General features: G+C 39.6%; 2 protein-coding genes across 4 annotated transcripts in view; one reads left to right on the top strand and one right to left on the bottom strand.

The window, feature by feature from the left end:
• Positions 1–3892: 3892 nt before the first annotated feature.
• Positions 3893–21653, top strand: LMOD3 (leiomodin 3). 3 transcript variants are annotated; one of them, XM_054680791.2, is made up of 4 exons: positions 3893–3989; positions 4449–4765; positions 6859–8220; positions 17793–21653. In XM_054680791.2, the coding sequence occupies exons 2-4, from the start codon at positions 4472–4474 to the stop codon at positions 17817–17819; spliced, it is 1683 nt and encodes a 560-aa protein (XP_054536766.1). In that variant the 5' UTR covers positions 3893–3989; positions 4449–4471; the 3' UTR covers positions 17820–21653. The 3 variants fall into 3 exon arrangements, with proteins under 3 accessions (XP_054536766.1, XP_009444111.2, XP_054536765.1); XM_009445836.5 differs by lacking the exon at positions 3893–3989 and adding an exon at positions 4255–4354; XM_054680790.2 differs by lacking the exon at positions 3893–3989 and having other exon boundaries at positions 4265–4765.
• Positions 20811–23443, bottom strand: part of ARL6IP5 (ADP ribosylation factor like GTPase 6 interacting protein 5) — a 25638-nt gene continuing 23005 nt past the window's right edge. The window contains exon 3 of the mRNA XM_516574.8: positions 20811–22412. Within this exon, the coding sequence (XP_516574.2) occupies positions 22240–22412 (173 nt within the window). The 3' untranslated portion in view covers positions 20811–22239. The remainder of the gene's footprint in view (positions 22413–23443) is intronic.

Genomic DNA, 23443 nt, shown 5'->3' with positions numbered 1-23443 from the left:
AGGCACTTGGCAAATACTGCTGAATAAATGAATGAGTGCAATGTGTCTTAAGCTCACTGAGCCTGATCTATAAAATGAGTGGCTTGCAGTAGCTCTGTGACTCTCACACTTATTTACGCATCAGGATCACCTGGAGCGCTTTCACAAAATACAGATTCCTGGGCCCAGACCTGAGTTGCTTCTGGGTGGGGTCCAGAGAGACAATATACTTAATAACTTCCCCTGAAGACTCTTGATTCAAAACCAGATGATCTGTGATGCCCTATCTGGCTCTAATATTCTGTCGATTATCCTGCAGCTAGCTACATTCTTTTGGTATCATAGCTGGATTCTGATGTGAGAAGCTGTTGAGGTGGCAGCACTGGAACATCATTAAGAGAAAGCACAACTAAATCATCTCTGTGTCAAATGAGGCTAATTACACCAGCAAAACCCTCCCTGTCAGCATATGGATAAAATGCACAGTAGAAGCAGCTGGGAGAGATTTACCCACTGCCTACGCTCATTCAGCAAGATGCAAGTCAGATGAAGGAGCACTCCTTACAGAAATTCCTAAATCAGCTTGATCATCAAAAGCATTTTGATCACATTAAAATAAGTGGAATTCATCAGAAGAGAATTTGAATCTAAAAGCTTACAAGCCACCTTTCAGATCATTTTCTTGGGGGAGCTTCATATTTATATGCAAATGGTGTTTTTCTATTTTCTTTATACATAATTCCACCTAAAAGTCTCTCAGTTCCTTTCTGTAAAAGCAACAAGATTTTGAAAGCTCTTTTGTTTATTGCCATTAATATAACGGTTTCTATCTTGAAAATGGTTTTTAAAATGTAGTACATGTAAATGTACTGCATTATGTAAACATACTGCATTTTATCATTGCCTGTGTTTTTCTTTAAATATTTCTGCAGTTATCCATGAGTTATGAGAATAATACTGTTTAACATTTATTGAGGGTTACTCTGTGCCATGTACCATCCTACCACATATATCTATGGATATAGATATAATAAAACCTCATATATATGTATAAAACCTCATTTAATTTTCTCAATAATTGCATATGGTAGACATTATTATCAGATATGGGCTAAGTTGCTCAGTATCACCTAAGTTAGGAAGGGAGCTGACCCTGAAATCCAGGTATACTGACTCCAGAGGCTGCTCTTTAATATTCAGCTCTGTATTTCCCAAAATATGAATTATTTAAGATTGGGGAGGGTTGGGTTAAAAAACTAGTTTCTTTAGTGTAGAATTTCTCAGAGTTTCTCAAAGCTAATTGTGCTTTACAAATATCTAAAACACAAATGCAGAATATAACATTTCCCAAGCCTCCCTGAACAAAATTGATTTTGTTGTTCTTGTTTTGTTTTGGTTTTGTTTTGACTGAATCTCTTTAGATAATTGTTCTGCAAAGAAAACTCTATGAAATGATGGTCCACAAATCAGTGGTCTACAAAGTGGTCTACCTCCCTGCCCACCAAGGCTCAACTCTTCCCCCTTTTACAGGGACTAAAAGGAAGACCTGGCCAGGCATGGTGGCTCACGCCTGTAATCCAGCACTTTGGAAGGCCGAGGTGGGCAGCTCACCTGAGGTCAGGAGTTCAAGACCAGCCTGGCCAACATGGTGAAAACCCATCTCTACTAAAAATACAAAAATTAGCCGGGTGTCATGGTACACACCTGTAGTCTCAACTACTGGGGAGGCTGAAGCACAAGAATCACTTGAACCCAGGAGGCAGAGTGCGCAGTGAGCCGAGATCATACCACCGTACTCCAGCCTGGGCAATAGAGTGAGACTCAGTCTCAAAAAAAAAAAAAAAAAAGAAGAAGAAGAAGAGAAGACCTGATAGGCGAGAGGCCAGGGATAAGTTGCCAGTACATACCTGTGTCCTTTGAAAATTCTCATTCAAATAAATTGGAAATACCTTTCTGGGGCATTAATTACATATGAAAAGCCTTTCAACCTGGAGTGCTCAAGATAAAACACTAGGGTAGGAAGAAAATATTATAACTTTCATTTCAAACTCACACTTGATTTGTTTTTTTTTCTTCCTTTTTCACAAATTTTGTCAATAAAATATCCTTGGACAGATACACAAGAAACTAAAATCCTTGGATACTTTTGGAGAAAGGAATGGGGGTGTCTCAAGTTTCAAACTTACATATATATGAAATGTTGGAATGGTAACATGTATATCTGTTTGTTTGTTTTTATTTATTTTGAGATGGAGTCTTGCTCTGCCACCCAGGCTGGAATGCAGTTGTGTGATCTCAGCTCACTGCAGCCTCTGCCTCCCGGGTTCAGGTGATTCTCTGCCTCAGCTTCCCGGGTAGCTGGGGCTACAGGTGCCTGCTACCACGCCTGGCTAATTTTTGTATTTTTAGTAGAGAGAGAGTTTTGCTATATTGGCCAGGCTGGTCTTGAACTCCTGACCTCAGGTGATCTGCCCGCCTCGGCCTCCCAAAGTGCTGGGATTACAGGCATGAGCACGGCGCCCGGCCAACATGTATAGTATTTGTAAATATTTAATATCAGTAGCTTGGAGATGGGTCCTAGTAGGTTGGTGCAAAACTAATTGTGATTTTTGCTGTTACTTTAATCTACATATAAAAGGTATTTAATTTCTTCATATTCTTTGACCTAGCAATTTCACTTTTTAGAATTTGTTCAATTTACTCTAAAGAAGTAAACTTGTGTGTTTATAAACTATTTAGCTATGGGGATATTTATTAAAGAACTATTTGTGCTTGTGAGAATTGAAAACATTCTAAATATCCAACAATTGAGGATTGGTTATACAAATTATGGTACATCCATATAAAGAATCCTAACAGGGGGCAATAAAAAATTGTTTAGTAGTAGAGTACACAGTTGCCTAGAAAAAAAGAATCCTGACTTTCTCAGTCAAAAAAACAGATGAGAAAAAATGATAGAGTTTGTATGCCTAAAAGAAAAGACTGGAATGAAAAAACTGAAATGTTAATAGTTCACAGTGAGGTAAGGGGAAGATTTTGTTCTGTGCCTTTCTATGTTATCCTAACTCTTGTACAATGAATGTATATTTCGGAATAAGAATATATTTACGAGCCAGGCACGGTGGCTCACGCCTTTAATCCCAGAACTTTGGGACGCCGAGGCAGGTGGATTGGTTGAACTCAGAAATTCGAGACCAGCCTGAGCAATATGGCAAAACCCTGTCTCTACAAAAAATACAACAATTAGCTGGGTGTAGTGGTGCATGCCTGTGGTCCCAGCTTGATCCTGGGAGGCAGAGGTTGCAGTGAGCTGAGATCGCAGCACTGCCCTCCAGCCTGGGTGACAGAGCCAGACCCTGTCTTAAATATATATATAATAAAACTTGTATATTATATATTCTTGTACCCTTTGTCACACAAATAATGGCATGTAAAACACACTGTTTTGTACTTTGCTATATTGTGTAACCTTGTACACATGTTGTTTCACCCATGTAGGAGTATATCTGTAGGACACATTTCTCAAAGTGGAATTGCTGGGTCAAAGGAAATGGGCATTTGTAATTTGGACAAATGTTGCATATTGCCCCCTTCAGGGTTTGAAAACAAAATCTTCTCATAGTTTCTTTTAGTATATTAGTGGTCTGGATTTCTTTTTTAACACTTCAGTTTAGATCCATTTTCATTGATATTGGCTTAATGGATACTTAATAAGAAAAGCAAATAATTTAAAATATTAAACTCACTTATAGTGGAAATCCAAGTGCTGGTTGTCCACATCTGTTAGATCACAGGATCTAGATGCAAACAGGACATCTTGCAAAGGTTCGGCTTACACAGAGGATGAATGACATAGCAAGACCTCTGTTCCACTGTGCACCACTTTATTTACTTCCACACTCACCTTGTAGGGAAGAGGCAGACCCTAAGAGTTTGATTTCTACCTTCAAGTGAATTCTTTACTTCAGAAACAACTCAGGTTGCTGGTTGGATTTCCCTTCTGAAATATTGTAAGTTGCTTTAATATTTAAATAAAAACAAGTGGAATCTCCTGGAGTATTGGGGTATGTAGGTATGAGCTGCATGAATTTGTGTATGGCAATATGATGGCATATAGGAAGATAATTAATTTTATTCCTGCAGAGATTCTGTAGTCTCTGCTAGTCTCTGGCGAACATAGCAGCTGTACTGAAATGTCAGATGGATTTGCACAGCTGACTCAAGTTGCCGAAAAGAGAGCAGCATAGTAGTTCCATAAATTGACCCAATCCAGCCAAGCCCTGCTTAATATAGATCCGGCAAGAGCTTAGCTGTGATCACTCCTAGCTGCTCAGCAAACCACTGAGGTTCCTGGGAAAAAAAAAATATCTCAAGGGTGTGTTAACTTGGGACACTGGTTAACTGGGGGACCTTCTTGAGGCTTTTTTCCTTCTTTTTAAAAATCATCTTCGATTATTCTTCTTTTCTAGTAAAATAACATTTAGAAAAAATAATGTCGGAGCACAGCAGAAATTCAGATCAAGAAGAACTTCTCGATGAGGAGATTAATGAAGATGAAATCCTGGCCAACTTGTCTGCTGAAGAACTGAAAGAACTGCAGTCGGAAATGGAAGTCATGGCCCCTGACCCCAGCCTTCCCGTGGGAATGATTCAGAAAGATCAAACTGACAAGCCACCCACAGGAAACTTCAATCATAAATCTCTTGTTGATTATATGTATTGGGAAAAGGCATCCAGGCGCATGTTGGAAGACGAACGAGTTCCTGTCACCTTTGTGAAATCCGAGGTAACCAGAGATTTGTGTACAACCGAGAAATGGCTGCCTGGGATGGGCTGTTAGGTCTCTCTGTTGTAACTGTGATTTCTCAAGACTCCAGGGTTTGGTTCTGCTTTGTTTTTGCCATATCTAGATTAAACCATAATATTTAATCCTACTCTGACTGGAACTTTCTGAAACACTTACATTTATATTTACAAGGGGAAAATTGGGTAATTTCTTGCAAATGTCTCTTTTTAAAAATTGCTGTCGGGTTTGCTGTGTCAGAAAGCCTGTGTTCTATTGCCACGATACTTAGTGACTTAACTCATAAACCAGAGGCAGTTGTCCTTACCTCTCTCTTTCTTTTTTATTGCAGGCCCCTTTGAGAAACTAATGACAGCTCTGTAGCCTCTCTCTCTGGCACATCCAAACATACGCAGTGTTTCGCACACAGTGTCAAACATTTCAGTCCTCCTGAAGTCTGGCTACACACCCTGCAGTTAAACCAAGTCGAATAACCAGAAAATGTCTTATATTATTACTATGTATTGGCTGTCAGTGATGACATTTAGAAATCGATGGCTATTAAGTGGTTTTGAAGCTAGTTCTTCACTTTCTAAAACCTGAAAGCTAGAATTGTTGACTCTGCAAACTTACTGTGCATGAGCATAATTTTTTTTTATGTTCCACTTGAAAATGCCTTAACAAAAAGAGGACAGAGATGCCTCCTAGGTAAAGTCTCTTTAGGTTATGCCTGTTGACAAAGATACGTCTTGTTAAATTATTCTTAAGCTGGCTGTAATTAAGGAAAGTTGTCAATTGGTTTTACAGTCAGTAGAGTTTAAACATATGCTAAGATTAAGAAAAGAAACAGCTGGATTGATCAGGTTAGAGTTCAAGGTACAATTTGCAGATTTTTTACAACTGGAGATCAATGGATGAAAAGCCAATTCTATGTGAATGCCAGTTTCAGGGGGTAAAAACGAGTACTTGCAACATTTTTTCCTTCCTCTGGTATAACTTGAACAGCTTGATGGTTGGCTCCCCCTTCTGGTCAAGGTGAGAAATGCAGTGGTGAAGACTTCAGGTGGTTAAGGTGACTTGGCACTGTCTCTTCTGACCTATGTTATGAGCATGAAATTTTTGCTCAAATGAACCTGTGTCTCAACTTGCTATACTGGCTTTCAAAATGATATCTATGAGGCCCACAAATTGCATAGAAAAGCATTATAATTGATGTGCAAGAATCTAATACATATTATTGATAAAAGGCCCATTTTATTTCCCAGACTAAGCAATTATTTCTCAATGTCTGCATAATCCTGTTTCATCTTACAGCTGGCCCTGGTTCCTAGGCACTTTCTTTCAAAAGAAATTGGGATAGTAAACTTGTCCCAGACAGAGTACCATGGCAGTTTTCAAAGAACTGAAAAAATAGAATCAAAATTGAGGTTTTAAATATATATATGTATATGTGTATATATATATATATGTATATGTATATGTGTATATATATGTATATATATGTATATGTATATATATATTCAAAATCAAAATTGAGGTTTTTAAATATATATATATTCCAAAATGTCACACGTATCTAATTTCCCATACATTATGTTATGTTCTCAGAGGAAGTTCATGTACATTCTATACTAGATTAGTAGACATTGTAGGGATGTTAATTTTAGGGCAATAATGTCCTTATTCTAATATATTTATAATATCATATTTATAATATACTGGAATAATAAGGACATTATTGCCCTAACTCAGGACTGTTGGGTACTAGATGCCTATTTGGTAGATACAAAATCAAAGCTTCAGTGTATCGATGAACAATTCTATGAGGTTTTCAAAACAATTTTTAACTGCTTCTGAAATTAAACACCATTAAAAAGTATGGAATATTAAAATTAATAAGGTTTCCTTTTAATACTCATTTTAATTTATGGGATAGGATAACCACCCATTTTTAGCAATCAGCTATTTAAATAAGGATTATTTAAAATAGCAACCAGCTCTTTTAAATAAGCATTTTTGTTATCTCCACTAGCTGATGCTCTACTTCATATTTCTTCTCTGCTATGTATTCTAACCCTCATAAACCTCTCTTGTAGGAAAAGACTCAAGAAGAGCATGAAGAAATAGACAAACGTAATAAAAATATGGCCCAGTATTTAAAAGAAAAGCTCAATAATGAAATAGTTGCAAATAAAAGAGAATCAAAGGGCAGCAGCAATATCCAAGAAACAGATGAAGAAGATGAAGAAGAAGAAGATGATGATGATGACGACGAAGGAGAAGATGATGGTGAAGAGAGTGAAGAAACGAACAGAGAAGAGGAAGGCAAAGCAAAGGAACAAATTAGAAATTGTGAGAACAACTGCCAGCAGGTAACTGACAAAGCATTCAAAGAACAGAGAGACAGACCAGAGGCCCAAGAACAAAGTGAGAAAAAAATATCAAAATTAGATCCTAAGAAGTTAGCTCTAGACACCAGCTTTTTGAAGGTAAGTGCAAGGCCTTCAGGAAACCAGACAGACCTGGATGGGAGCTTGAGGAGAGTTAGGAAAAATGATCCTGACATGAAGGAACTCAACCTGAACAACATTGAAAACATCCCCAAAGAAATGTTACTGGACTTTGTCAATGCAATGAAGAAAAACAAGCACATCAAAACATTCAGTTTAGCCAATGTGGGTGCAGATGAGAATGTAGCATTTGCCTTGGCTAACATGTTGCGTGAAAATAGAAGCATCACCACTCTCAACATCGAGTCCAATTTCATCACAGGTAAAGGGATTGTGGCCATCATGAGGTGTCTCCAGTTTAATGAGACGCTAACTGAGCTTCGGTTTCACAATCAGAGGCACATGTTGGGTCACCATGCTGAAATGGAAATAGCCAGGCTTTTGAAGGCAAACAACACTCTCCTGAAGATGGGCTACCATTTTGAGCTTCCGGGTCCCAGAATGGTGGTCACTAATCTGCTCACCAGGAATCAGGATAAACAAAGGCAGAAACGACAGGAAGAGCAAAAACAGCAGCAACTCAAGGAACAGAAGAAGCTGATAGCCATGTTAGAGAATGGGTTGGGGCTGCCCCCTGGGATGTGGGAGCTGTTGGGAGGACCCATGCCAGATTCCAGAATGCAGGAATTCTTCCAGCCACCGCCACCTCGGCCTCCCAACCCCCAAAATGTCCCCTTTAGTCAACGCAGTGAAATGATGAAAAAGCCATCGCAGGCCCCGAAGTACAGGACAGACCCTGACTCCTTCCGGGTGGTGAAGCTGAAGAGAATCCAGCGCAAATCTCGGATGCCGGAAGCCAGAGAACCACCCGAGAAAACCAACCTCAAAGATGTCATCAAAACGCTCAAGCCAGTGCCGAGAAACAGGCCACCCCCATTGGTGGAAATCACTCCCAGAGATCAGCTGCTAAACGACATTCGTCACAGCAATGTCGCCTATCTTAAACCTGTAAGTAGAAGGAGGGAGAAATGGTGACTGAGCACTCTCCATAGTAAATGCATCCCAACTTTATTCCCTATCTGTTTTAACATAAGGGGATACTCACTAATTGAGACCAACTGGGGGAAGCCAATGAGCATTACCAATAGAACTAAATTACTGCTATCCCTAAGGATGTACACCTTTAGCACCCCATCTCTAGGTACGCCTATATGACTTCTGTAACAATGATATTAGCAGCTAACATTTAGGGAGCATTTACTATAGGCTGGAGTTGTTATATGAATTAACTCATGTAATCATCTTACTAACCCTATAAGCTAGGTACTGTTATTCTCCCCATTTAATAAAAAGGATACTGAGGCTTAGAGAATTTAATAACATGTGGAGGAGACACAGCTAGGAAGTGGTAGAGCTGACATTGAAACCCGGTTCTGAGTCTAGAGTCAAGCTTTAATTCACCTCTTCTTCTGACCTCTTCAAATGCGTATTCAAAAGAACACCATTCCAGCCACAATGGAGCTGACACTCAGAGATCCCTAGGAACCTACAGTGAGGAATAAATAAGAATGAGGCCAGGCCGGGCGCATTGGCTCACGCCTGTAATCCCAGCACTTTGGGAGGCCAAAGCAGGTGGATCACAAGGTCAAGAGATCGAGATCATTCTGGCCAACATGGTGAAACCCCATCTCTACTAAAAATACAAAAATTATCTGGGCATGGTGGCGGGCACCTGTAGTCCCAGCTACTCAGGACGCTGAGGCAGGAGAGTCACTTGAACTTGGGAGGCGGATGGTGCAGTGAGCGGAGATTGCACCACTGTACTCCAGCCTGGTGACAGAGCGAGACTCCATCTAAAAACAAAAAACAAAATAAAAAAACACCCAAATTGGGCCAGTTGTTTGTAGATAATGGAATGCTTCCAAAATGCATAGAAACACTTCTTTTTAGTAGATGAAGAGAGACTGTCCGAAATTGCATTTGTATTGCTCACTTTTTAGGCAGATAAATGTTGAACTTCAGGTTGGTGTCACCGTGAATTCATGGAGTTTTAAAATCACTATTTCAATTTAACATTTACCATGATCCACGATTACTGCCAAGTGGAAAAGTTATTTTCCTTGCAACTTAAGTTGCAGAAATGAAGATGTTTTGGTCATTATTATGATGGCGTTTATTGAGGTTGAAAGATGTGTTCAGAGGCCGCAGGTGATTGATAATTAACTATATTATTTAAAAATCTCCTGTAATATAGCCACGAGATTATGTTGGCAGAATAGTCTGTATATTATTTTGTTACACAGATTCATGTTTTTTCAAAATGTGTTGAATTTTTATGCATGCTTGCTCTTTTTCTGCTTTAAAGAGCTTGATATTCTGAAATAATTGCTAGTCTTTCACATATGTATGGTCCTTATTCCCAACTCCTAGAATGGAGAATTATCAATAGCCCATTCTTCTAAATCAAAGCTGACTTTCATCTATGATTTAGAGAGGCTCTGATTCTTCCTGGAGCAGTGGCCAGGGTGAGAACGCTGGAGGTCACATGAGGTCAGACAATGGTTCTTTGCCTGCCCTTGGGCACAACATCAAGACTTTCTGCACCTGCTCTTCTCTGGACAGCCAGAACTCCCCTAGGAATGAATTGGGGTATTGTTTGAGAGAAACTAGTTCTACCACTTTTCCAGTAACTAGTCATTGGCAAAGAATATTCAAGCCACCTTGGTGGCTGTACATTCAGAAAAGAGCAGTCTGAAAAGAATGATGAGACGTCTTTTGAAAAAATCTGTGCTAAAGGTGGCATGTAAGTTCGGAGTAGAAGAGGGAATGAAGTTCAAAAGAGCATCTGAACCAACTCCCTGACTTCTGAGTGCTCTGCTGAGCAAATCCATTTTTCCTGGGTCAATTCCATTCTATCCATTCACTTATTTGTTAATCTAACCAATATATATGTCAGGCAGATGAGAAGGATTGGGGATATAGTGGTAAGTCAGGTTCAGTCTCGACCGCACACAGAGCTTACAGCGTAGGTTTAATTTTTCACCCCTCTGCCTTTTACTCAACTGAGAACACCACAGTTTTGGGTCTAGAGTCTAGGACAAAAGACATTAAAATAAATTCATGATGATAATTGCAAGAATAAAACACCCCACCAAGCACTGCATTTTTCATATTTTAATCAATTCAAAACTACTACCAATTTTAAGTGTATTTGGTGGTGGTGTTTTAAAAAAATAATTCAAGAAAAACATGCCGCAAAGTGAACTCTGACATGCTTTTTGAATGACAATCTTGCATATCACCCTCGGTTTTGAAAGGGCTTCATTTATTCTGAAGGATTGGCAATTTCTCCTGCCTTCAGTTGCCTGGCTTGGCCTGTGACAGATCTGTTTGCATGTGTCTCAGTTACAAAATGTCACACAACTTCATCTATTTGGTCCTGGAAAACACTCGGCAAGAAAAATATGAAAATGCCTCCTTGCACTAATGAAAATTTGCTTCACTAATATCAGATTGCTTCCCAGCACTCTGTTTCTGTGCCTTTCTGCATGTACTATAAATTTCTGCTTTAAAGCCAAAACATAGTATAATCTTTTAAAAGATATTTTAATTTTTTTCTTTTGTTTTGAGGTCATTTTAGACTTACAGAAGGTCAAAAGTAGTACAAAGAATTCTTGCATACCCGTCTCACTTTACCACATTTGCTTACTTATCTTTCTTTAAAAGCTATTTTAAGAGGCAATACATCTGTGTGTGTAGTATCAACAGGGCACATGACTCAATGGAGGTAATAATAGTATAAGTAGCTATGATGTGTTCACACTTGGGTCTCCAGCCAACTATTGTAAAACACCATCGATTTTAAGATGCATTCTGATTTCAGAGCTGTTGAAATGTCCCAAAATATACATCTTAGACTCAAAGTACAGTAAACACTATAAACGGTAATGTCACAAAATCCCAGCAGAAAGGGATAGTTTTAGCCAATCAAGTGAGACAAGACAATGTTCACTTGATAGAGGTGAAATGAAGGGTTTTGGGGATTTGGGACAGATGCCCTCCAAATCCCTGGATTTTCAAGAATGAGGTTAAAATTAAAACACAGTTTTGAAACCTTGTGGGGTTCTCTGTGTGTGTGTGATGTTACTAAAGAGAACATTATTCAGAAACAAATTTTTTTCTTAGAAAAGTTTTGTGTGTGTGTGTGTTTTTGAGGCAGGATCTCACTCTATCACCCAGGCTGGAGTGCAGTAGCTCAATTATGGCTCACTGCAGCCTCAACCTCCAGGGCTCAAGTGATCCTCCCACCTCAGACTCCTGAGTAGCTGGGACCGCAAATGCGTGCCACCACGCACAGCTAATTTTTTTTTGTTTTTTAATTTGTAGGGATGAGATCTCACTATGTTGCCCTGGCTGGTCTCAAATTCTTGAGCTCAAGTGATCCTTCCGCTTCAGCCTCCCAAAGTGGCGGGATTACAGGCATCAGCCACCATGCTCGACAGAAAAATTTTTTAAAATTGTAGTTACTGGCTGGGAGCGGTGGTTCATACCTGTAATCTCAACAGTTTGGGAGGCCAAGGCAGAAGGATTGCTTGAGCCCAGGAATTCAAGACCAACATGAGCAACAAAACAAAGTGAGATCCTGTTTCTACAAAACATTTTTAAAAGTTAGCCTGGTGTGATGGCATGCACCTGTGGTACCAGCTACACAAGAGGCTGAGGCAGGAGGATCACTTGAGCTCAGGAAGTCAAGGCTGCAGTGAGCCATGTTTGTGCCACTGCACTACAGCCTGGGCAACAGAGTGAGACCCTGTGTGAAAAATAAAAGTAGTTATTTTCCTTATAGATTTGGAAATATTACTTTTGTATTTGATAGAGCACATGTATTTTAAAATTCTTTTTTAGGCTGGGTGTGGTGGCTCACACCTGTAATCCCAGCACTTTGGGAGGTCGATCACTTGAGGCCAGGAGTTTGAGACCAACCTGGCCAACGTGGTGAAAACCCATCTCTACTAAAAGTACAAAAATATTCAGGTGTGGTGGCGCTCGCCTGTAATCCCAGCTACTTGGGAGGCTGAGGTATGAGAATCACTAGAACCTGGGAGGTGGAGTTTGCAGTGAGCCAAGATGGTGCCACTGCACTCCAGCCTGGGCGACAGAGCGAGATTCTGTCTCAAAAATTTTAAATTAAAGCTTATTCTCTCCCTACCCCACGCTTCTGGCCTGGGATACCTGAAATGAAGTTGCTGGCAAAAAATAAAGGAAAATCCATATACTTGCTTTGCTCAAATGCTTCCTCCTCTGAGAAATTACCCATTCAATTCAGTTTAAAAGAAGTTTACTCCATGGGCCAGGTATTGAAAACTGGTAAAGCATGAGGTCAGATCTGGTAAAGCATGAGGTAAAGCAGGCCCACTTTATTTGGCTTGGGTATCATTGTGTAAGTTTTTGAATGTCACATGCAAAAAAATCCAGATATCTAGCACCACTTGGAACATCAGATCTGGCCACACTGCACTTGCATGGAAAAAATTAGCTGTTTCTATGCATTGGTTTCATCCTTGAGAATGCTCATGGACCCTCTAGTTTTTCTCTTTTGCCCTTACTGCTTTGTACCTGGCATGCTTCACTCATTTACATGACTTATCTGGCTTCTGTAGAATTTTTTTATTATGCTCTTGTTGTTTTTAGCTATGTTTTTAAAAATCTTTGTTTTATCTAACAAACTGAATTTATTGGATAATGACTAAATCATTTCCCTATGAGTTAATAAAGCTGAGTCGTATGATAACACAAAGACATTAGGCTGGTATAGGCCTATCCCTCCCTAACAAATGTGTGATATTCTTTCATCTTCAAAAATCTTGTGGTCTGCTCACTCCTACCATCTCAAATGAGTATTTGTACTTTTCACTGAGATAAAATCCCATTTGCAGCAACTGTCTAATTCCCTGAGGCCAGCTGCATTTTGTATCATATCCAAGCTTCTGTGCCATTCACGCAAGATAACTATTTTAACATTCACTCAATTTCACTTCAGGCTTACTCATGTATATCTGGACTGCTCCCATCCAGTTGGCTAAAGCCGTTGCTAAATTCTCCTCCAGAAAGACTTCAGTATAATAATATCATGGGCCGCCTTAGTACATCAAAAGACTCCATGACACATTAGGGGTTGTTATGATTACAGAACTGAAGTTTACAAACCCTTCAGTATTCATCTTCATCACTGGCCATTTCTTCTTTGCCTCATTTATGAGATCTTCTTTCTCTTTAGCCAGATTCTCTAGATTCTCTCCTTTTGTACTTTTCTCCTCTTTCCCATCACATAATGGGAAATTTTCTCCTCTTTCTCTTGTCACATAATCTAGAACAATTCCCAAATCTCCCTTTCCCTTTAGATCACTCAGGGTTTTCTTAGCACATTCAATCTGTCCCCAAACCAAGCTGCTCATTTTTAGGCCTAGTGGTTGTTTCTGGTTCCCAGTTTTCTGTCTTATCTCCATTCTGTCACGCATTCAGGTCTGAAACTCCAGGGTTACCTTCTACTTCTTTTTTTTCCTTCGACCCCTCCTCCACCGTTTTTAGGACCTCCAATAAAGAAACCAGGATGATCTATAAGAGCCAAGGCCAAACATAGATCATAGCTTTGGAAATGTTACGATTCTAATGAAGGGAGCCTCCATAGGAAGAAAGCAATGTAACATTTCAAGCTCATCAAGAGCACGTATAATCCAGGAATTATATAAACCAGAATTGCTTGCCTTTGATGTGTAGTGGGAAAAAAGGTTTTTTATACACTTTTCTAAAGTCCATATAGTGATTCTCAAATGTTATTGTGGATCAAAATCACCTAAAGGGCTAAATACAGATTACTGAGTCCACTGACAGAGTCTCTGATTCAGTAGGTCTTGGATGGGGCCTAAATATTTGCATTTCTGACAAATTCCCTGGTAATGCTGCTGCTGCTTATTCTGGGACCACATTTGACAATCACGACTCGGTGACATCTATGGTAAACCATGTCTGCTGCTATCTTCCCTGAAGGGCCTTGCTTTCTTGCCTCCGTACCACCCTTTGCCTCAAATTACCTTTTCTTCTATGTCTGTTAGAATCTATCCAATTTCCAAGGCTTGACTCAAATGCTACTTCTTACAACAAAACGTCAGGGGTACTCTGCCTGTGTATTTCCATTACCTTTTTTGTCCACACCTCTTTTATAGCACCTCCCACATTCTGCTTCAGGTTGACAGCCCTTCTGGCCACAGTGGTGGAAAGACTTTGAGCCTTACAGGATTCTGAGTTCTTCAAAGCAGGTCTTGCTCATCTCTGTCCTGGACATCCACTGAGGTGTTGGTCCAGAGCAGGAACTTAATACAGGTAGACCAAATTAAATAGCCTGTGCTGAAACCAACTTTCCCACCCGCTCTGCCTCCAAGCCTCTGAGTGTATGCGTATGTGTGCACTGTGTGATGCTAGACACACACACACACACAAGCACACTAGACATACTTTCTTTGAAAACCAGCAAGCAAAGGGGAAAAAGGCTCCCTACCAATAACACAAGTTGATTTTCTTCTGTTTGTAAGTTTTACATTTTTATGACATCATATCTAGCTATTTTTATGATTTCTACCTTTTGTATTCTGCTTAGAAATGGCCTCTTTGAAAATGATTAAAACGTGTGCCTGCCTTTTCTTGCAACTTTTATAGTTTTTGGTTTTTAAAAAATATTTGATATTATGGATAGATTAAAGGGTTAATTTTTAAAGTCAGTAGAAAGCAAGAAGGCTATTTCATTATTTCTTTTCCAAATAGTTAACCAGTGATCATTTAGTGACTCATTCCTCTTTTCCCCAGTGATCTCAACTACCAGCTTGGTCATATTTTAAAGTAAATATGTGTCTGGGTTTACTATTCTGGGTCAGTGCCACATTTTCTTTTTAAAATATTATTCTGGGCTGGGCATGGTGGCTCACACCTGTAATACCAGTACTTTGGGAGGCCAAGGCAAGAGGATCACTTGAGTCCAGGAGGGCCTGGCTGCTTTGAGTTATCATTGCACCACTGCGCTCCAGCCTGGGTGACAGTGAGATCCTCATCTCTCTAAATAATTAAAAAATTTTTAAATTTAAAATATTATTTTGGAACTCTTCCATGCATATATAAACAAATACAGGGAATAACTTATATAAAATGCTTCTTTTTCCATTCCATAATACAAAGAACACAGTGTTTTAACTATTTATTGCAGCTTTACAGTTATTTTAAATACCTGACTCATGGTTTCTCTTAACTACTGGTGTTCTCCATGGGAGAGCCCTGCCGGGTGCAGTCATACCCCTCTCTTCTCAAAGTTTGGCACAAGGGAGGTAGAGGGTCAGAAGCCATGGAAGTCCCCTTGGCTTGAAGGCTGGCAGGCAGCAGCACATCAAAGGTCCTCTCTGGTGGGCAGAATATTGGAAAAACATTCCTAGCCAAAGATCGTGGGCTGAGAACTTGCTGCAAGAGGAGCCATAGCAGATGACCAAAATGGTTCATCACACTGGCAGGTGGACATTAGCAATACAGGGAGAAACATTCCTAGTCATTGTTATACAAATGTCCAGGGGACACTGGGCATCTTCAGTGTCCTCTGGAAGGTACATACATGATGGATGAGTTGATGAGTTACTTTCCTAAGATACAATGACACTTGAAACCCTTTAAAATCTTGCTTTGTCCTTAAGGTTTTCCTATGAGGCAGAAGTATGAAGTGGGTTTGCAGTGTTGGACTTCTGTTGTTGTTTTATAATTTTTTTTTTTGTCTTGGGGGATGCTTTAAATGTATATATATATATATATATATTTTTTTTTTTTTTTTTTTTGAGATGGTGTCTCTGTTGCCCAGGCTGGAGTGCAGTGGTGGGATCCCAGCTCAAGGCAACCTCCGCCTCCCAGGTTCAAGCAATTTTCCCGCATCAGCTCCCTGAGTAGCTGGGATTACAGGCACGTGCCACCACGCCCAGCTAATTTTTGTATTTTTAGTAAAGACAGGGTTTCACCCTGTTGGCCAGGCTTGTCTTGAACTCCTGACCTCAGGAGAACCGCCCACCTCGGCCTCCCAAAGTGCTGGAATTACAGGCGTCAGCCACTGCGCCCAGCCTTGTTATAAAACTCTTCTAAGAAAATCAGGTGGCTGGGTACGGTGGCTCACACCTGTAATCCCAGCACTCTGGGAGGCCAAGGTGGGCGGAGCACCTGAGGTCAGGAGTTCATGACAAGCCTGGCCAACATGGTGAAACCCCGTCTCTACTAAAAATACAAAAATTAGCTGGGCATGGTGGCATGCACCTGTAGTCCCAGCTACTTGGGAGTCTGAGGCAGGAGAATCGCTTGAACCCGGGAGGCAGAGGTTGCCTTGAGCCGGGATCATGCCACTCCACTCCAGCCTGGGTGACAGAGTAAGACTTTGTCTAAAAAAAATATAATAAAAATCCTAACAAGGTGAGATGGGTCTCACTTTGTTGTTCAAGCTGGTCTCGAACTCCTGGCCACAAGTGATTCTCCCATCTCAATCTCCTGAGTAGCCAGGATTACAGGTGCATGCCCCCTTGCCTGGCTTATATTTCATGTTTAAATATTTCTGACCATCAGATTAGGAGTGTGCTTCAAAGAGGAAAGACATGTTTTAAAAAGAACATATATTTTATATTCTTATAGTGATATTTTTACAGGCAGTGTATAATAATGAGCACTGAAATCAGGCAGACCTGGTTCAAATCCTGCTCTGCCACTTCCTAGCTGTATGATCTTAGGCAAGTTATTGTCTTCTCTGAGCCATTTCTCTCCTTACAAGGCTTTTGTAGGATGTAATGAGATACTGTTTTAAAAATAAGTGTTAGGCCGGGTGCTCATGCCTGTAATCTCAGCACTTTGAGAGTCCGAAGCAAGTGAATCACTTGAGGCCAGGAGTTTGAGACCAGCCAGGCCAACATGGTGAAACCCTGTCTCTACTAAAAATACAAAAATTAGCTGGGCATTGGTGGCACATGCCTGTAATCCAAGCTACTTGGGAGGCTGAGGCAGGAGAATCGCTTGAACCCGGGAGTTGGAGGTTGCAGTGAGCCAAGATGGTGTCACTGCACTCCAGCCTGGAAGACAGACTGAGACTCCATCTCAAAAAAAAAAAAAAAAAAAAAAGTGTTAACATGGATTACTCACTTGAATAATAGCCTTGTGAATTAGATACTGTTATTATCATTTTACAGCTGAGAAAACTGATGCCCAACACCACATAACTACTACATGCTAGTGCCAGTCTTTGAACCCAGGCCAACTTAGGCACCCGCCCTCTTATTTCCATGATGTACTTTGCCATGTGCTCAAAGCCCTTGGAACCGTCCCTGGCATTAGTAAATGTCTAATAAATGGTGGCTGTGGTTATGATTGTTGTTTTATCTTGATTTTGGGGGTGCTTTGGCCAGAATTTCAAACCTATTCTGTATCTTTTAAGGCATGTAAATTTTGTAAATTTTGCTGCAAAGCTCTTAAATTTCCAGGATTAATTTCCCCCGTTTCCTCAAATGCTTAAATCGCAGGTGCAACTGCCAAAAGAACTGGCGTAAGAGGCAACAGAGCCATCTAGAAGAACAAGAAATGGAAATAGTGACTCTTGGATTACAGCATGGAGACTATGTCAGCAGCAATACTTTAGGATCCACGTGGCAGAACTGGAAACAATGCTACCATCTGATAAGGGTATTTGTAAAAGGCAGAATGTTTGGGCCATGAAGAAGTAGGGGCTGAAGAGGAAGGTGGAAGGAGATAAAATATAATATTTAGAGGCAATATTTTCTACTTGCAATCAATTTGAGTGACTCAGGTGAAATTTAGAGTCATATTTCCAGAAGCAGAAGTTAAAGAAAATTTTTTAAACATTTGCTTTATTATTGTTTTCTTCTGGTAAATAATAAATATAACAGAAGTGTTAACTATTGTATTCCCATTTTTTTCTCCTTCCATCTCTTCTGCGGTAATTCATCACATAGTATCTTAAAGGGAACAAATAATGTTTCATCCTATGGAAGTGTGAAGGATGAATTGAGCTCCTGGCCCTTCTGATGCTTTGAAATGAAAGGATTGTTCCTTAGAGCTTCTCTGCAGAATCAGTGGAGATTTTCAGTTTCCCACCCTGCCTGGCTTTCTCTCTTGGTGACTCCCTTGGTGTTTTGGAGTATTCTTTCTATAGGGGTACCTGTGAGGGGCAGAACACGTAAGCCACAGAACATGGTGAAAACTAAGTGTCACTAGGAAAAGTAATGGGAAAGTAAACCCTGCATATATGAAAACTTCCTGGCAGCAAGTTTTCATATATAGAGGGACAATGGGAGACAGCATGCTGTTTTTATAGAAAAGAAGTTTTACATAATATAGTTATTGACAAGCTTTTGGTTTTGGCTAAATACACACACACACACACACACACTCATATATGTTTACTCTGTTAAGTCTAATTTGATTTTATCACTCTCAAACATATTTTAAAGGAAACTTGCTTACAGGAAGGATTAAACTTGAACTACTTATCCTATTCTTTAAGGCACTCCATTGCCTGGCCCCAATTTACTAATCCTGTCTTATTTCCCACAAATCCTTTATACTCTACTTGATGAAACATCCTTGTGCACACCCTTGTGCCTTTGCTCGCATTATTCCTTCCAAGAGACTTCCCTCCTGTTCTCCATTAATGAACGTCCTACCCAGTCTTCAACTCCCGGGTCAGATCCTGTGTCCTCCATAAAAAATTTTCCAGACAACTCCAATCTGTCCTTCTTCCAAGTTCCTAGAGGCCTTCATTATTCATTCTAGCCACTAGGTGCATAGAATTTGAGATTTTTGTAATAATAGAAGTAGTGTGAACCCTAGAAATTAGAAAATCAAGCTTTGGGCCAGGTGCGGTGGCTCATGCCTGTAATCCCAGCACTATGGGAGGCCAGGGAGGGCGGATCTCCAGAGGTCAGGAGTTCGAGACCAGCCTGGCCAACATGGTGAAACCCCATCTCTATTAAAAATACAAAAATTAGCTGGGCATGATGGCAGGCACCTGTAATCCCAGCGACTCGGGAGGCTGAGGCAGGAGAATTGCTTGAACTGGGGAGGCAGAGGTTGCAGTGAGACAAGATCATGTCACTGTACTCCAGCCTGGGTGACAGAGTGATACTCCATCTCAAAAAAAAAAAAAAAAAAAAAAGCTTTGGTGCCTTTTCTCTCTTCTTTACCTGAGTAAATAATTGGCGCCTGCCTTCTTTCTCCTTTTATGTTATCATAAGTGGCAGGTATCAAACCAAACAGGCTAGGGGAGAATAGGTCTAATTGTGACAAACTTAAAAACAACACATTATTTGGAAAGACAAGCCATGGGAAAGAAATACGGTGTTTCTATTTTTTTAAGATAATTTAGTATGTACAAAAGTATCCAAATTTAAATATAGTTTTCAATGGCTGATAGTTTTGTTTTCTCACTCTTCAATATTTCTAGAAAACATCCTTGCATACAAAGCAGGATAGCTAAGAAAGGGCTGTAACAAAAAAAACTTCAAGTGTCTAGCACATACTACATCTAAGAGGCTAAACTCTGATAGGAAAAGCACTTTAAACATAATTAAAAGCTTAATGTAAATTAGTAGTTGAAATTCTAGGCCGGTGTGGTGGCTCATGCCTGTAATCCCAGCACTGTAGGAGGCCGAGGTGGGTGAATCACATGAGGTCAGGAGTTCAAGACCAGCCTGACCAACATGGTGAAACCCCATTTCTCCTAAAAAAAAAAAAAAAAAAAATACAAAATTAGCCAGGCATGGTAGCTCATGCCTGTAATCCCAGCTACTTGGGAGGCAGGAGAATCACCTGAACATGGGAGGTGGAGGTTGCAGTGAGCTGAGATTGCACCATTGCACTCCAGCCTGGGCAACAAGAGCGAAACCTCATCTCAAAAAAAAAAAAAAAAAAAAATTCTAGAAAGCCCCTATGCATTTGTTTGTATAGCCACAGTATTATTAAAGTCAGGAATTTCAAAATGCACTGTAAGAGGGTTTTTATCTTAGATATATACAAGAAGAAAAGATGATCCAATTTCATAGCTTATGGCCTCAATACACAGGTTTTGCCAAAAGAGGTGAAGCAGTTCACATTATGCTTTTTCTACCACCCAACCCTAAAGATCTTAGTTGCAGATTTTAGCTTGTTTTTAAATGTAATCATAATTTACAACATTTATATGTTACATTTTTCTATTATTACCTTTCCAGAATTGACTACTGGCCATTAGTAATTACAGGTATCTTTTTTTTTTATTAGTTTCTCCAAATTTATTGGATTTTATCGGCAGAATTCACCTTGTAGAAAATGGAATGGGCTAACATGTATATAAGACTCATGCCAGGTTTAAAAATAGGATCCCACTGGAATTGTTTTATTCTGGCTGCAAGTTAATAAAGTATTCAAGCTTTACTAAACAGTATTTGAAACAGCTGAAGTGTTTGCTTCACTGTTTATAGGGTCGTCGCCAAGTTTCTCAGGTATTTAAGACAGATGTGCATTAAATAAAGTCTCACCAAAAAAACCTTTAATCAATTTTATTCTTCATATGTGGGTAAGGGTACAGATTCTAGACCATGTCTGTGAAGTCACGGTGATATCACTGTGCTAAAGATCATGGCTGTAGGTTGGCTGAGAATTTAAAATGCAAGAAAAATCAGAAGCAGCACATCATTGCTTCTTATTCTAGGACATACAGAGAGTTTCTTCAGTAAGTACCACTCCAGTTGTCTTCACAATTTAATGCTACAGAAACCTAAATGTTTCTACTTCAGCTACGAAATCATTCAATTGGCAGGCAAAACATTTTTTATCACCTATTTATAAAAACATGAGAAAGGGAGGAAAAATAATAGAATGTATAAACTCATGCTATCATAATTCTAATGTCTAGCTATAAAGGCATATGGTTGTAACAATTGCTATCTGAAATTTTTTATTAGCTGCAGTAGCTGCATTCCATTTTCATTACCATTTTTTAAAGTCTTTTCGCTTGGTCATCTAAAGACGTTTTTCAAATTTCAAAAGATCAGCTATTATTGTCCTCCTTGTGCCCCTAAGGAATTAATAAAATGCACATTCATTTCCTTCTTTCTAAATGTTCCAGTTAAAAACGAAACAATGCAAAAATGGCAAACATTTTCTTGGACCATTTTTTTCACTGTAACAACAAAAAATGTGCAAGGTAAATAGAACTCAAGTTTTGTTTTATTTTTTGTCTGTTTGTTTTTTAATAAGTCCGTCCAGAATAATACAGGTTACATAGCTGTAACCATCTTAAGGAAAATGACATTAAGTTTGCAACAAATACCTGCTGGTGAAAACACATTACTAGCATTTCAAAAATTTACAAAAATGTAACAAAATATCCTAAACAGCTATCTTTATATTTGTAAACGAAGTATGAACAACTGGCTTAACCAGTTTCCACTGCACATCAAACAGGTGGCAAAGTGATAGAGATCATCTTTGATTTTTAAGAGAATAATAAAAACTAATTTATATCTCACACATTACAATTCTAGGGGATTAGGAACAGGCTAACACATGATGTCATCTACTTTAACAGCCTTTTCATTTACTCGTATTGTCTTGATACTTTACAATGATTTTTTTTTTCCTATAAGATAATCGTATTGTTGCTGTAAAAGCCGTAATTCTTTTATTTTTTTTATTCCCTTAAAGAAATCGTGTGATCCATTTCCCATTAGATTTCATAAACACACGTGAAATTTCAGACACAATAGGAGAGTGGTGGTTTTCTTTCGGTTTCTGAGGTCTTCTCTCTGAAACATCAGAGCTGATAATAGTTCGGCCTATACATGCATGCTGCCATAGATAATTGGGTGGTACGTGCACCTCCTATTTCAAAAACGCAAGCAGAAAGTAGGTCTGGACAAGGGCAAGCTGCAACTCAATTTCTGCTGCAACCCTATCTCAGGTAAGTTATGTTTATTCCTTCACTTTGCTGATATAGTCAGTGAGTCTGTTGATGCCTTCTTCCTGCTGTTCTAGGGCATCCAGGACAATGCCCATCGGTGTCCTCTTCAAACCTATTCCTTCCATTTTATTCTCCAGTTTGTTCTTGAGGTTCCGAAGTCTCAACGATGCATGGATAAACATCACTGCAGAGAAGGGACACCTGGTTAACACCAAAGCAACAATTCTCTTTTGCCATATCAATATTACACTCCCTCTCTTCACACTATTAGTAAACTGCCTTAGTTAGCCACAGTCCAGTCTGCTTCTCGAATTGATGCAAGCTTTCAAATGGCTCCTTGGACTTTATGTAAAGCTCTCCATCAAGTCATAGATAGTTTTTTTTCTGCATTAAAGGAAAATGCTGTATTCAACAGGAAGGACCATTATCTGGAAGCCACACCCTTTCCTTCACACACTGATATCATCACCTTGCAGATGCTACTTAAATGTCCTGAAATTCAGAGTGAATCAACGGGATTCCATCCTACTTAAAAATCAACTTACCCGAGGCTTTCCAGAAAAGAACTCTTGCTGGATTCGGCATTATCTGTATCTTGTTCCCTGCAGGAGCACGTGAGTAAAGTCCACTTTTAAAGTGCCTCCCAGAGGCTTTACCCAAAGTGTTGGGTATAGAATTCTAGATGTAAAAATCTAAGGGCTTTACAGAGTTTCTATAGCCTACCGTTCCCCAAACTTGCTTGATTATTTTACCACAGATTCCCTATCCCCTTTCCTGGACCTCCTCCACCTGAGCCTTAAAGAGACAGGCCTGGGAATCTGTATTTTAAACAGGTAACCCTCTCTCCGTATGATCTATACCAGTGGTTTTACAACTTCCATGTACATTCAAATCACCTGGAGAGCCTGTTAAATAAGCAAATTCCTGGTCTCCATCACCCCAAATTCAGACTGTTACAACTGAGGGAAGGCTCCAGAATTCATTATTTTAATAATCACTCCAGATGATTCTGATGTAGGTGGATCTTGGACCCTTATTTTGAAAAACCCTGATGTGGATTCATCTGGAGGATCTCAACCTAGACCACCCATTAGAAATAGTTGATGAGCTTTCTAAAAACCTAACATCCTTGGGTACCACTGTTGACCCACAAAATAAAGATGTGGCTGGGAAATGTATATTTTTAAAAAGTATCCTGAATGCTTCTCACAATTA

This window comes from Pan troglodytes, chromosome 2 (assembly GCF_028858775.2).
Source record: "Pan troglodytes isolate AG18354 chromosome 2, NHGRI_mPanTro3-v2.0_pri, whole genome shotgun sequence".
In the NCBI taxonomy this organism is placed as follows: Eukaryota; Metazoa; Chordata; class Mammalia; order Primates; family Hominidae; genus Pan; species Pan troglodytes.
The sequence above is the reverse complement of the archived record's forward strand: the minus strand, read 5'-3'. Positions and strand labels throughout refer to the sequence as shown.

Bases quoted from the DNA above. Each gene is read 5' to 3' on its own strand.
- LMOD3 (XM_054680791.2), top strand. From the start codon at position 4,472: ATGTCGGAGCACAGCAGAAATTCAGATCAAGAAGAACTTCTCGATGAG. The intron at 4,766-6,858 runs GTAACCAGAGAT...CCTCTCTTGTAG, and splicing joins TCACCTTTGTGAAATCCGAG to GAAAAGACTCAAGAAGAGCA. The intron at 8,221-17,792 runs GTAAGTAGAAGG...CTTAAATCGCAG, and splicing joins ATGTCGCCTATCTTAAACCT to GTGCAACTGCCAAAAGAACT.